The 14,946-nt window shown below is 53.6% G+C and overlaps 1 protein-coding gene across 4 annotated transcripts in view; it reads right to left on the minus strand.

Moving 5' to 3' along the window:
• GALNT9 (polypeptide N-acetylgalactosaminyltransferase 9) overlaps positions 1-14,946 on the minus strand; it is a 58,016-nt gene that overhangs the window by 4,949 nt on the left and 38,121 nt on the right. For all 4 annotated transcript variants that reach the window (XR_005060278.2, XR_005060277.2, XM_037014546.2 and 1 more), the window contains exon 7: positions 1,845-2,030. Coding sequence is in view for 2 of the 4 variants with exons in the window: in XM_037014546.2 (XP_036870441.1) it covers positions 1,845-2,030 (186 nt within the window). In the remaining 2 variants the exon portion in view is untranslated. The remainder of the gene's footprint in view (positions 1-1,844; positions 2,031-14,946) is intronic.

Here is a 14,946-nt window from a genome sequence, read left to right on the forward strand (position 1 = left end):
GGGGATGAGGCTCAGGCTGCAGGGCTGCCTGGGTCAGTGCACTCCTTCACTGGAATAACTCTGACCCTGAGTATGACAGCCGTTCTGAGTTCTGAGTCCTTCTAGCCAGACGTGGACCCTGAGGGTGGCTTGGGAGCCCTGGCACCTGTGACAGGCACCAGGCCCTTTGGGGATGTGAGTGGGTTTGAGGAATCCCCTTCCCCAGAACCAGGGCTCCTGGGCTCCCATGTCAGCTAAGACAGGCGAGCCTGGTGTGAAGGGCCCTGGAAATGTCCCCACCCCCATGCTTTGGTTTCCTCTTCTGCAGGGAGTGGGTTATCGCAACAGAAGCCCCTATAGCCTCCATATGAGATGGGAGAGTTGGGGGGGTGAAGGGCCCTGGAGGGCCTTGGAGAAAGGACCAGGGCCTTTGCAGGCCACTGTGGGGCTCGGGGTCAGTAAACCCCATGTGTTGCCCATGGCCTCCAGGCTAAGATCCTTCTCAAGTATTAATGGGCCACTGCCAGGTTGCACATTGTCCAGATCGGTTCACTTTATGGAGAGCAAAGCTTTACGAGGTGCTGTGTTCTCATCTCACAAACAAGGGCTATCTTTGTGGTCTGTCTGTCCTCTGGGAGACACCGGGGGAGGAGGTTAGGCCTCAGTTGCCCAGAGAGTCCTGCAAGCAGACATACTAGCCCGGGGCCTCAGCAGCTTGTCTGGGGCTGGGTGTGTTCTTCTGGAGCATTCAGAGGCTGGGTGGGAGGCTGGGAGAATTTTTAAATGTCATGACATATTGCTCAGCATAAAGGTAAGGGTTTCTGCTGCTTTTCTGCTATGTATGCGAAGCTCTGTTTGTTGGCATAAATACCTGCTCATTCATACGTGTAAGGTCTAGCTCTTCCTGCGGGTCAATGTCAAGAAAAGCTGTTTCCAGGACCAGTGCACCCCAGGGCCTGGATACCTGAACCTCCTGCAGCTGGGGAAGCTCCACGGAGCAAGGGACTGGGGAGGACCAGCAGCCTGGACATCGCCCACCCTAGGGCTGGCCTCTCCTTAGTACCTGCCTTCATTATGCTCCTAGTGGCCGGGGCAGCCAGTCGCCTGTTTTCAAGGAAAGCCAGAATATGGGCCATTTATGGCAATTAGTTGACCACAACTTTAAAAATCAAACAGCAGCTCCCAACTTGATTTGGGTCAAAACTTCAGGGACCAAAACCAAATAGGAAGTGTTTGTGGACAAATGAAGGGGTACAACACCCCCTGTCATCTGTCTGCACGATGGAGCATCACTCAGCCATGAAGAGGAAGCCCTACACATGCTACAGCGTGGGTGGACCTGAACACATGGCACCCGGTGAGAGAAGGATCCCATCTACAGGAAAAGCCCACAATAGGCAAATCCAGGCAGAAAGCAGATCAGTGGTTGTGGGGAGCTGGGGAGGGGGAAGTGGGGGCTGCTTCTGGGGCAGGGGTTTCTCTTTGTTGGAAACTAGATCATAGTGATGTGGTATAACAGCATGTTACATGTTTAAAACAATGTGTTAAATGCTCAGGGAGTGGGCCACATGGCTGGGCTGTGTGCCTTGCTAATACATGTGTGCATGTGTTTCTCTGTGTGGACCGGCGGGTCCTCGGATGGTGGTCAGCACAATGTGCAGTGAGGGGGCTGGCAGGAGACCCTCACTTCCAGCCATTGGCAGCTACTCTATCTAGGAAAAGCATCTACCAGACTATCAGGTGGGACCTCACAGGCTGGGCCAGCATCACAGACAGCACTGCAGAAGGGCAGCCTGAGGCTGTCCCCAGCGTGGGCGTCCACACTGGCCCAGTGTTGACTCCCTCCCTGCCCTGGCCCCACTTACGGTCATGGGGATGTTCCAGGCCATGTACACATGGGACTTGAAGCCGTCCATCCAGACCTCGGCAGCCCGGAGGGCATTGCGCTTGGCATAGTAATCGATGTCATTGTTGTAGGGTTTCCTAGTGCGCTCGATGTGGGCCACGCGGGAGCAGGGTAGCACCTCCATGCTGCCGCCACACTGCCACACCTGCAGAGGGTGTGCAGGGTCTCTGCGTGACCTGGCTCCTGACAGCCTCGCGGAGGGACGAGGGCTTCTGGGATATCATCTTGCACCCCTCACCCTCTGCTCACTGACAGGACACACCTTCCCTGGGCACTGGAGGCCTGGCCACCTGTGTGCTTCACCCAGGGCTGCCTCCCCTTGTGGATTTCCTGCCAAATTCCATTTCTGTTGTACATTACAGGATAAAAACCATAAAGGGTATATTTTTCCCAGCGAGATTCTACCAGCCTTACACTTCATACGTTTCATGATTTTCCCATACCAAGGCCTCACCCCACCCCACCCAGTGCTTGTTCCACGCAGGGGGCCTGGCCCAAGAGGGGCTCACCTCATCTAGCAGTGGCCCAGCCAGAGGAACAAACATGTCATCTAATTTAAAACAGCTTGCGGCCACACCAACACTCCCCCAACCACCCCAGGTGCTTCCATCCCAAGCACATGTGAAACACAGACTCTGCACCAAGCACCCAGCTGACAGCTGCAGTTGCCAGAACATGTGGGCAGCGGCTTCCTCCGCAGACAGAACTCCCCAGAGCCCATCTGAGCCTGGCCCGTGATGGAGATGCAGCAGCGAGGGTGTCCATGTGTGGGTGCCTGCGCTCCACTGTCCCTGCACAGTGCCAAGCCCAGGTGGGCATGGGCTCTGTCATCCCACCCTGTCCTCGCCCTTGTCCTCATCCCATGCCATCCCATCAGTGGTGGTACCTTCATGTGTCCGTCTCCCTGGGGCACGGATGCCAGGTGTTTGGTTCAGCACTGTTCTGGGTTTTCCTGGGAGAGCTTAGCCTTTGAATGGGGCTAGGAAAGCACACCACCCTCCCCACTGGCATGGGCCCCATCTAGTCCCCAGAGGTCTCTGCCTGACGGTCCTTTGCCAGAACATTGGCCTCCTGCCTTCAGAGCCAGGCAGGGCTCACACCATCTGCCCTGGGGAGCTTCTTAGACTCTGAAAGAGCCTCTCCTCATAACCCCTGGAGAGCCCAGACTAGCACCCCAGCCCAGCCCAGCCTACCCCACAAGACACTGTCTTCTTGAAACACACCTTTTGAAGTGGAGACATAGCATCAGTTCATGAACTGATGCTTTATCCTCGAAAATTGTCATTTCTGATTGCAGAGGGGACAGGCCCTAACTCACTTCACCTTTGCCCAGTTATCAGACATTTAGATCTTCCTTGTGTGGCTTCTTCACCATCCAGGCTGCGGCACACATTTAGGGCTTATCCAAGGATAAACCTTCACCTGACCTCAGCAGGCCGAGTGTTTAGGCTACAGACTTGCTGACAAGTGTAAGAGTGCTTGGCCATCTCGGGGCCTGGATTTCACTCTATGGACCCCTCTGGCCTCGGCTGGTCTTCATGCCAAAAGCCCTTGCTCACGCCCAGCGTATGGCCTATGGCTTGGCTAATGCCTGCTCCATGCCAGCAGTGGTGCGATGATGGCCTTGCTGCTTTGGCTCCTCCTTAATTCCCAGAACCCACCTTTTGGGCACACGTGGATAGATAGATTGGGGTTTGAGGAGGGGTCCAGCCTCAGGATCGGTATGGAACTTGGTGCCCGCAGCAGTGCACACTGACTGGGGTGTCCCAGGTCCTGGGTAACAGTGACACAAGCTGGTGGCTTAAAACAACAGACACTTAATTTCTCCCAGCTCTGGGGCCAGAAGTAAAGAGTCAGGGGTCATAGGGCCGTGCTCCCTTCAGAGGCTCTAGGGAGGGACCTTCCTACCTCGTCTACCCTCTGGGGGCCCAGGCATCCTTGTCACAAGGCCGTGTCCCTCCTGTCGCCACCAGTGGCTCTGCTGGGTTTGTGTCCCAGATCTCTCTCTGCCTTTCTTTTATCAGGACATGTCTGGGCCCTGGACTGGGAGGGAGGCAGGGAAGCAGGAGGGAGTCGGGGTGCAGTGGGGACTGCCCTGAGGCAGTGACCTCTCAGTGCACATGAGGTGAGTGGAAACTAGCCAGGTGTGAGCATTGCTGAGATGAGGCTCAAGGATAGCACTCTACCGGGGGAATGTGGGGCATCATTGCATTCTGTGTGGAGAACAGATTGTGGGGGGCAAAAGTGAAGCAAGGTAACTGGAGGCATTCCTAAGGGTCCAGGCCATGTTGATTCACTGATTTAAGTCACAAATCCCTGATTTTCCGACCCCTCCTGCAGCTAGACGCAGTAATGAGACACAGTTCTGGACAATGAGATATAAGCAGAAGTCTCACAATGAGGCTTTTGGGGAAGCTGGGGCTTATTCTGATAAAAAGAGGGACAGACCAAGCTGGCAGGGCCCTTTGCCCATTTCCCCTTCTTTCTGCTAGGAATATGGGTATGAGGGCTGGAGGGGTGGCAGCTATTTTGTGACCAGGAGGCAACAAACATGAGGTTCAAGGGCCACACAAAAAGGATGGCAGATGGCAAATTAGAAAGAGCCTGAGTTCTTATGGTTGTTGTGCAGCTGCCATATCAGCTCTGCGCTTCCTGGGACACCTACATCTTTATCAGCAATCCTGGGTTACTGGGGTTTTCTGTTGTTACATTCCTAACTAGTAAGGTGGCAGTGGGTTGGAGAGAAACCCCAACAATCCTGTGTTGGGGTGGGTGGGGGATTAAATTCACCCTAATTACAGATGAAAATAAGAACTGAGGCACAGAGAGGTTAAGAAACATATCCAAGGCAGCACAGCTGGTTTGTGGTGGGGCAGAGAGCCCAACTATGGCATGAAGCTCTGAAATTGCTTCTTCACCCAGAGCTGCTGAGGTGTTGTGGAGCAGATTCACAGGATCTAAATGTGCCTGTCACACCCGCCCTATGTCTCAAACACTAATTATCAATCAACTTACTTAATTGCCACCCAAACAGAAACAGCAAACACAGGGAGTGGGAGGGCCAGGTGTGAGGTCTGCACGCAGATGCTCAGAGGAAAGTTCCTTGGGGAGCGGGGGAGACCCCCGCCTCTCAGCCCCAACAGACCTCAACTCCTCAGACATCCGAGCTGGCTACTGAAAAGCACATTCCAGAGCAGCAGCGGCTGCCTGGCCTCACGGATAAGACCCAAAGTAACACTGTCAGCAAATGGCTTATTTCACTGCAAAGCAGGTCTGATTGGTGCTGGCCTGGTTATGTGGGCCTGGACATGTGCCCCAGTGGGAACTCTGGGGACTAAGACCTGCCAGGGCCATCAGGGGAAACGTGTGGCCTCGAGCACACACGCAGCTGGGCAGCTGGCCCCGAGTGGCCGTCATGGGCACCATCAGGATGTTCATTCGGAAGAAAGTTGCTGTTTCTCTGGCTCACATTCCAGACTTTCCTCACACCACCGAATGCTCAAAGTGATGTTTCTCTGGAATTGCCCCACTATTAGAAAGCCAGCAGGTTTTTAGATGAGAGGGAGGCTGGTCTTGGGAGCAAGGCTCATCTTTCATCCACCTGAGGCGGGAGGAGGATGTGTCCTACATCATGGTTAATGACACGCTTTTCTGGACCCTGAGTTCATTTAGTTTGTGTGCAGCCTCCCTGTGGCCAGGAGTGTGGTGCTGGTCCTGCCCAGCCATGGGCTTCTCCCCAGCCCTAGGCACCTTCACGTCACCAAAGCTGTCACCTAAAGTGCCCAGCTGGAGGACACAATGGACTCTCTGCAGGGTTGCATCCACGTGCTCTCCGAGCTCCCAAACTGCTCTTTGCCAGAATTCGGAGGGGCTCAAAATGCTTCGGCCCAGGTTTGCCCCATCCTGTTACATCACAAACCACTGGTGGGCCAGGGGCAGGAGTTCCCAATGCTCCTTGGGACCAGAGCGTGTGCTCTAGGTGAGAACCCTGCTGTCCAGGGCCTCTCTGGGCAACAGGAGGGAGCATCCTGCAGCCCTGGGTCCTGTCTGGCTAACGCTGGCCACAGAGGCCCCTGCTGTCTGCTGCCAAATTTCCAGCTGGGTCTTCCCACGAGGCCTGAAGGCTTGCAGGTCACCACCAAGGGCGGCCAGGTCTGTGCTGGCAGGCGCACACATGCACACACACGTGGGGACATGGGGGGCGATCTGAGCCCTCTCCAAATGTCTGTACTCACTTAACTTACGGGGAAACTGGAGCACACTGGTGTGGGCAGGCCCAAGTCACGCAGCCACTGCTTGGGTGCGCCAGGGCTGGGGCACACCACCCACCAGGGTTACTCAGGATGGAGGGTGGCCCCCAGGGACATTGGAAAGGGGGTGACTCTGGAGTGCTCAATGCAAGTGTCCACACAGCTCCTTCAGATGGCCGGTCCTGGGATCGTCTGGACCAGGGTGGGGGAGGCATCTGCAGCCTCCGAAGAACCAGAAGGTCAGGGCTGAGGAGGGTCATGGGGGCTGCATAAGAGCCTTGTCACTTATTTTGTGTCCTGATGCTTTGCTCTGGGGAATCCTGACCCTGGAGGGTCACCAAGTCCCAGAGACAGAGAACAGCTCACCTGGGAGCCTCAGGTCACTTCCTGGAGGCCCGGCCCTGTGCTCATGCTGTGGCTGAGCTGGAGGAAGATTCTGGCCACTCGGCAAAATCAGATGATGCTGTGAGTCAAGAGGTGGTCAGCTTCCCCCTGCAGCCTCGGTGAGCCTTTGCATTCCCAGGCTTGTCCTCGGGTCCAGCCCTTGGGGAGAAATGCTGTACAGATGCTGTGGGATGGGCAGAGCTGAACCAGGTGGGGCTGTGCCTTTCAGCCACTTTGGGTGAACAGAAGGAATTAGGTTTCATCAGTGACCTGCCACCATCCTCACCTCTTCCTTGTGTGATTTGAAGGTGACACAGCAGAGGCTTTTGGTGACAAAAACAGCTCCTCATGCTGGGCGGGCTGCATCCCCGAGTGCATTCTGTGCCTAGATTAAGGCCTGGTGGTCCCTGCTACCTCTGATGTGAGCTCAGGGAGGTAAGCCCACCTATGCAGGGCATTCTGAGGGGTTGAGCAAGGCTGGCATGGTCCCATGCCCACCATTAGGGCCCAGCTGGCTGTTTGGTGTCTGAGCCCAAGGTCTGTGCCCATCTGGCAGGACAGCCGTGGCTCTGGAGCAAGCATAGTGGCTAATGTCTGGCTCTTATCTCTTTATAGGCAGGGCCCCCGGGGCACAGTCTTTCAGGCCTGCACCTCCACGGGTGGCTCTGGGCTCCCTCTTCCACATTCATTTGTGGGTTGACAGGGAGGGTGTGCAGGACAGCATGCAAGGCTTTACTGGCTGTGTCTCTGGGTGGAACACTCACCCAGCCCCCCACTCAACTGTCTTAATGAGAGACACATCTAATGGTGACAGCTGGACACTGGCGGGACAGGAGCCCAGCCTGGTGCCCCGAGCAAAGGGCATTTTCTGGGGCAAGAAGATAGCACATGGCAGTGGAGGGGTTCCCAGGCCTGCAGAACCCACTCCTGCATCCCCCTCAGCACCTCCCTGGCATCCCTGGGCACCTCCCCCCTGAGATCGGCAAGCCCCTGTCACAGATCTGGGAAGGGGCTCTGAGGCAGGTCTGTGGGCAAGGTGCACTTTTCTCTTTGGTGAGTGGGAAGCTCACTGCAAGGCTGGACAGAGCCACAGTGCTGTAGCCAATGGGAACATCTTCACTGAGTGTTGCTCTGAATTTAAGACGGCTCTGGTGCCCTGGCAGCAAATGAGGCCACGTCTTTCTGGGTCTCAGGATGGTAGCCTGTGCCTGTCAGTGAGGATGATTTCAGGATAACTGGGTTGATTCTTGACCCACAGGTTTGGGAGTAAGGAGCTATGTGCTTCCCTCCTGGGGCTGGCATCCACTGAACTTGATAAAAACTGGTTTTCAACTTGAAAATTTTCTGAGGATGGGCTTCACCTCTCAAGTTATGGGCAACATTCACCCATTTTTGGCTTTGTGATAATCCATGGATCCAGTAACTGATCATGACCTTTCATCCACCTATCAATAAACCTACCCACCCACCTTCCATCATCCATTTGTACAATCAACATGACCCACCAGGCTCTGTGCAAAGCTATATTAGTAAGATGAGGAAATCAAATCGAGCTGAAGCAAGCCTGGTGCTCCAGTCCCAGGCTTCCAGGCAGATGGATGCATGTACCAGAGTCCAGGCTGGAGCTGTAGCAGCCCACGTACCCTGTCCCTGGAGGTACCACCCACCACCTTCCTTTTTGGCGGTATAGAATTTCCCTCTCTAACAAAAAGCCAGAGTGTCATACTCCCTCGGGAGAAAACTGTGTGCATCATTTTTAGAGAGTTCACATCTGAACCCAGTTTTTTAAAAAAGATTTACAATCTGCTCAATGCCCGCCTCCAGCCCAGGCCCAGATTCTGAACTGAAATAACAGTTCCCATGGTGCAGCTACAGGCTGGAGCCCCCTCTTGTGTCATAGACTCCAGCTCTGCAGGAGGCATCCACCTCCAGGGGCAGGATTTGACTGGAATTGGCTTTGGAGAAGCAAGCCCCATCTCCCAGAGCTAGCTGGGCTCAGTTCTTAGATTTTTGACAAGGAAACAACTCTTCCTGGGTTCTCAGAGATACACACACATACACACACACACACACACACACACGCATGCTGTGAAGACATCTGCTTCCATGTTCCCGTTCCCAGCGCCAGACACCCAGAAACTTCCGAGCTGGGCTTTCATCCCAAATTCCTCCCATGGGTTTCACTGAACACTTTGAACATATCAAACAAATGAAAAGAAATAATACTTTTCTTCCTTCTAAATGAGTGGTTCTCACAGTGGGGTCCCTAGACCAGTAGCATCGCCTGCAAGTCCTTAGAAATGCATATTCCCAGGCCCTGCTCCAGACCTGCTGAACCAGAGACACAGAAGCCCATCCCAGGAACACTGCTTAAGGGTGTTTTCTGTCCTCAGAAGGAGGTGAGGCTATTTCAGGTCATGATCCTCGTGGCACCAGGCCCACCATAGCTGGATGATATGACTGAAGGAGGAGATATCCAGTCAATATTAGCAGTGTGGGAATCTGCTGTCTGCTCCAAACACATAGAAATGGCAGATAAAATTATTTTAAGTGTTAAAAGTATATAATGAAAAACAAGATGAAATTCCCTATCACTGAGAAGGAGCAGAACCAGCCAGCATGAGTGGAGCCAAAGCTATAACTCTTCATGGGCTTGGGGACTAGATGAGTGATCAGGACCCATGCATGAAGCCTGGGGCCCCACTGTACATAGAAGCTCAGGTTGTTCCCTGGGGCTGCAACCAGAGGTCACGAGAGGAGGCCCTGGAGCCTAGGAAGCATGGTTCTCAGGGGAAAAACCCTAAGCCTGAGCCATGGGTCTGGGGGTGTGGGGACCAGGGGACCTGAAGCTTCGCTCAAGGACAAGTGAATGTGGACATGGACCCTATGACAGATGAGCTCTCTCAGAAATTCACTAGGCACACGAGGAGACCCAGCTCCAGGTGAGGTGCTAGCCCCTCCAGTGGGTGAATTTAAACCCCAGGAAGGAGAAAAACTGGCTGAAAAGGATGGGATGTAAACTAAGATTTTCAGAGATGAAAGAATATGGGAAAAGCATTCATCAAAAACAAATGGGAGGCCAAGAGTCAAAACAAACTGTTGTGAAAAGAACAACCAGACACAAACATGTTGATACAGGCCTTCCAAACATGAAATGTAAATTAAAGATCAAAGCCAAGCAAGTGCCCATGCAGCCATCTGACATGGTTGAAGAGAAAACTTACTCATTGGAGTACAGAGTTGAGGAAGTTACCCAGAACATGTGGTAGAATGAGGAGAGGGTGGAGACAACAGAGGGAACTGAGGAGGCCAGGAGGGACCCTGTGGGATCTCTGGATCAGGTGAGACCTACCACTGGGAATGTGAGCATCTCCCAGATTGTAGAGAGTTGCACCCCGGGTTGGCAATGTATATGGACCGAGGGAGAGTCCACTGCACACAGAGCATGTGGGGCCCACAACCATCTTCCCAGCCATCTCCAGCTGTGTGCCGCCACCTAAGACTCTGTAAACCTAACCTATGCAAGGATGGAACAGATCTGATAAAATGTTTCTAAGCTCATGTGAAAGAGGAACAAGAGAACAGCCAAGAAAACTCCAAAATAATAATGGACAAGCACTCAATTGCTGAACATTAGCATATTCTATCAAGCAGGATGTGATGGCTAAAAGCACAAGGTTCCAAATAAATACAAGTATGTCTAATGGCACCGAGGGTATGGTAAAGGAGGACTTCCTTCCAATCCGTGCAAACAATGGAATATAAATGAATGAGTGAGAATGTTAGTCCAGCATTTTAAGCAATAAAAAGGACCACAACCTTACTTATATAAAAATATATTCCAGATGGATTAAACCTTTTAATGTGGGAAAATAACTATAAAAGTGTCAGAAGGAGATATGGTCAAAGAGTCTTTCAAATAGGTCTCCCTAAGAATGATGGCGAGTGCCAGGCCATTAAAAAAATAAGATAGATAACTTACATTAAAATAATTTTACATATAAAAGTCTATATTGTAAAGTGGTGAGCAGGAAAACACCTGCAACACACAGCAAAGGGTTGATTTCCCCAGTGTCTAAGGGACTCTAAAATCAACTAGGAAAGGAGGAATGCTGTGAGAAAAAATTGGCAGAGGAAGGAAAACAGATGGTCAACAAATGTGTGAAAAGTGAGCAGGCATATTAGTGACTGAAGAAATGCAAGTTAAGCCAATAAAGACATTTCCTTTGTCTCCGTCATGTTTGCAAAAAGTAGAAGTTATAATCAGACCTGTGTATTACAAGGCCAGGGAAACTGCCTCCCTGACACACAGTAGTGAGAACACAGACACACGCTCACAGAGACACAGACGTGCACACATAGAAACAGACACAGAGACACACACAGACACTCTCACACAGACACAGAGACACTCAGACATAGAAACACATAGACACATGGACACATAGAGAGACATACACATAGACACACACACACACACACACACCAAGTGTTGGGAGGGCAAGGAGGAGGATTTGAAAAGTTGTACCAAAGCTGTACAAATATGTGATCCATTGGATCCAGCAATTTCGTTTCCAACACTAGGACACTGACTTCAGTGCTGCACAAAGTAGCCAACACGGGAAGGGGCTTGAGGCATGACATGAAGCCCGCTGTGGAGCCAACTCTGTGCTGGCGTGGCTGCCAGTGGGAAGAATCGGTACACCATCTATCGTCCATCACCCTGTGACTTGCACAGCAGGCTACAGAAAGGAGGCTGGGATCATGCAGCTAGGAAATGTAGACATGTGCAAACATAACACACAGTACACATTCTATGCATGTATGTGTTACATGTATGTACACACACTATCACGTTTGGATGTTTGCAAACCTGCTCTGAAAGGATACACATCTCAGCCTGGCGGACAATCACAGTGGCTTTTACTTGGTTCTGGCAGACTGGCCCCAGTGTTTTTCTAATAAAGTTATTTTTATAAAGCAAAGTGAAGTGCTCTTACGAGCTGTCTCTGTGGCAGTGGGGAGACCCACTGAGCACTAGTCACATTTCAGGCGCTAAGGGCTTCCAGTGCACCAACTCTGCGAACAGCTCTGGGAGCCAATTCCTATCGCTCCTCCATGACAGGTGGGGAGACAGGCTGAGAGAGAGGCCAGCTGGGGAGGGCTCCAAAGGCAGGGCCAAGGGGTCTTCTGAACCCCGTGCAGTCAAAGATGGCACAAAGACATTCAAGAGGAAAGAGACTCCCTCCCTGAGGGGCACTTGCTTCTCCCCCAGGACTGGCTCACCTGTACAGGTGGAGCAGGGAGGGATGCTGGGAGCGGATGCGTTCTCACCTTATCAGGCAGCCAGACCCACTGCGACTAGAGCAAGCCCTTCCTAAAAGGAGCCACCCCTGGGCTGCTGTCTGCTCCCCACCCTCCCTGTCTGACTTCTGCTCACTAAGGAAGGCCTAGGACCAGCCTGGGGGACACTGTGCACTCCTCTGGTGCCTGACCTCTTTCCCGAGTGTGGACCATGGGTACGCTTCCCTCGCTCCCGCCACATACCACTTCTCTGCTTGTATAGACAGGAGCTTGTATAAACCCACTCTTGGGAGGATGAGGAAAAGCCCACCACCCTGGGACCCAGATGTTCTAAGGTCAGTGCAGCCCCTCAAAGGGCCAGGGTTTGAGAGCTCAGCGACTGCTCTCAGTGCTGAGGGTTCCCTGTGACGCCTGGAGGAGCAGCAAGTCTGAAAGTTCAGGAATAGATAGATAAGCCAATGATTTCCTGCTTGCGTGCTGCAGGTGGCTGTCCTCACCAGGACACATGCTGCTTGATCTTGTCTTGACCTTTATTAACCTAATGGATGCGACAGATTCATTTTCCCCTAATTGGCTCTAGGACTTCCCTCATTAGGGGATGAGCGGCTGGCATTACTATAATCACAGAAATGTAAATTGGCCCCATACCACAGAATTACTCCTCTAATTACCTGAATCAATCAGAGAGGCCAGTGGGCCACCTGTGTTAATGACAGATCAACAAGAGCATGGCTGTGAGGCTCACGTGTGTGGGAGCAGTCCAGGAAGCGCACATGGCCACGCGCATAATGCAGAACCCTCACTGCTGACATTTGCACGGGTGTCCAGTAGAGGTGACATGGTCAGAGGTCAAGGGAAACCCAGCCTCCACATCCGCCCAGCCAGTCCTGCCTCACTGGGGCCCCTGGGCACTGCAGAGGGCCAGTTCCTGGTCAGAAGCCGTGGGGCTCCCCTCTGTGTCCACCTAAGACATGAGTAACAGTAATGGGTTTCAGAGGGCTCATCCTGTGCCAGGTACTGGGCTTAAGACCACACAAGTGTTGGTTGGTTTAATCCTCGTGAAACTACACTATCTGGATTTGTAAACAGAGGCAGGGGAGGCTATGGGCGTGCCCAAGTCACAGCTGGCAGGTGGGGGTCACGGCTCTTGTTGAAAGCCCCACTGAACCCTTAGGACAGTCAGCAGCCACCACCAGCCACCTGGGGGTCACAGGGAGGGGTGCCCCACCCAGCCAGGCTTTCAGATGAGTGCAGCCCTGGTGTCGACAGAACTGTGTGTACCTGCTTGTGCTCCCCTGGGGGTGCCCCTTAGCTCACCCCACCACCCAGACCACTTCCCCAGGCTCCTGTGGCAGGTGAGGGGTTCCTGAAATACCAGTGAAACCGTCATAGTATCTTTCGGGACAGCTGCCGTGCCACCAGTCTGTGGCTCTCCTGCCCCCCTTCACCTCTGCCCTTCCTTCCACCTTCATTTTCAGATTCCAGACCACAGCTCCTTTCTTTCTGAGAAGCCCACCTGACACACACCCTGTGGAAGAAACCAGAGGGAACTGGAAACGGGGCAGGAGCACCCTTCTACCTGCACACAGCACACCCACTTGCCTCAGACACTGAACGCGTGAATTTGGGAGGCAACCTCCCATCCTGCTTCCAAAACCATCACCTGCCACCAAAAAGAAGGTGACTGTACCACCAGCGCAGAGAGGCACGGCGCCACTGTGGACGGCACAGGATGCTACCGCCCGCAGCCCAGGTCCTCTCCAAAGGGGCGTCCAAAGGCCTGGAGCCCCAAGGACGCTTCTGCCAGAGGCCACAAGAGGGCGAGAGAGCCCAGGGCCGCTTGTGGGGGGCAGATGGTGATCACATCCTGCGGTGGGAGCACTCGGGGTGTGGGTCTGACACGGCCTTGAGCTTGGGCTTGGGAGGAAAGAGACAGAGAGACAAAGACTTGGGAGTCAGGAGGGCAGACTCCCCTCCACTTTCCCAGGGAGTGCCATGAGTCCTGGCTTGGACTCAGTTTCCTGGTTGGCACCTCTCAGGCCTGATTTCGGGTCCAGCCTCCATCTTGAGCTTCAGGCCTAAGCCCCATTGGCTTTTACCCTTCACTGTGTCTGGTGGGTGGAGGCCTTCGGTTTGGCTGGTCCTCCAGGGACAACATGGCCTGTAGCAGAAACTCCAGGTGCGGACAGGCCCAGGATTGATCAGGGTGGCAGGGCCAGGGGAGCCAGTGGGCCCAGGGGGCAGCCAGAGATTATTGAGCAGGTTGCCCGGTGCCAGGGGCCTTTGCCCAGAGGCCCTGAGCAGTGTGTGCAGCCTGCAAGTCCTGAACACAGGAGACAGAGGCCCCTGGCCGGCGGCAGGCTTTTGTGGAGCGTGCTGTGGGTCAGCCTCGCTCTGACCTGGGACAGCCGCTCCCTGAGAACTGAGGTGGGAAGGTCCCTCCCCCAGCTTGCTGGCCACGGGCATGCCCAGTCTTACCCTGCCCAACCCACTGCTCCGTCCCCATGCACCACTCTCTAGTTCATGGGCTGATGGGTTTGTGGGAGCCCCTGCTCTGCACTGGGGGATTGAGCTGCACGTAGGCTGGTGGCAGGTGCAGACGAGGTGCTGGCCTCAGGGCCCTTGCCTTCCGCTGCTGGCCCAGAGCATGGGCCTCAGCCTTCTGAGGCCCCATCTTGGACGTGAGACCAGCCTGCTGCTCGGCCTGCAGTTCAGGCTGGGTGTTCCCCCCACACACACCCCAGCAGACCCCAGGGGGTTTGGTGTCAGCCTCTGTCTGCCTCCTTTTCATTTTTTCTTTCTTCCTTCACTATTTACAATTCACTTTACGTTGCTAGAATTTTTCTGTTTCTGGCAGTTAAATCTGGTCCGCCATAAAAGTGAAAAATACATCTATAAGTGCATACTCATCTATAAGCTTTATGTACATCATGTGACTATATGTGAAGAGATCTCCTGCATGTATGTCTGCACCCGTACTGATGTCTTTCCACATCTACGCCCATGTACAGTGACATCCATACCCTCCTCCATGCCTAGAGCCCATCGTGTTGTACCCACTCCCCACTCTGGACCCCCCACTGCAGACACTCCCACTGCAGACCCCCACTGAGGACCCCCCAC

This window comes from Manis javanica, chromosome 15 (genome assembly GCF_040802235.1).
Source record: "Manis javanica isolate MJ-LG chromosome 15, MJ_LKY, whole genome shotgun sequence".
NCBI lineage: Eukaryota > Metazoa > Chordata > Mammalia > Pholidota > Manidae > Manis > Manis javanica.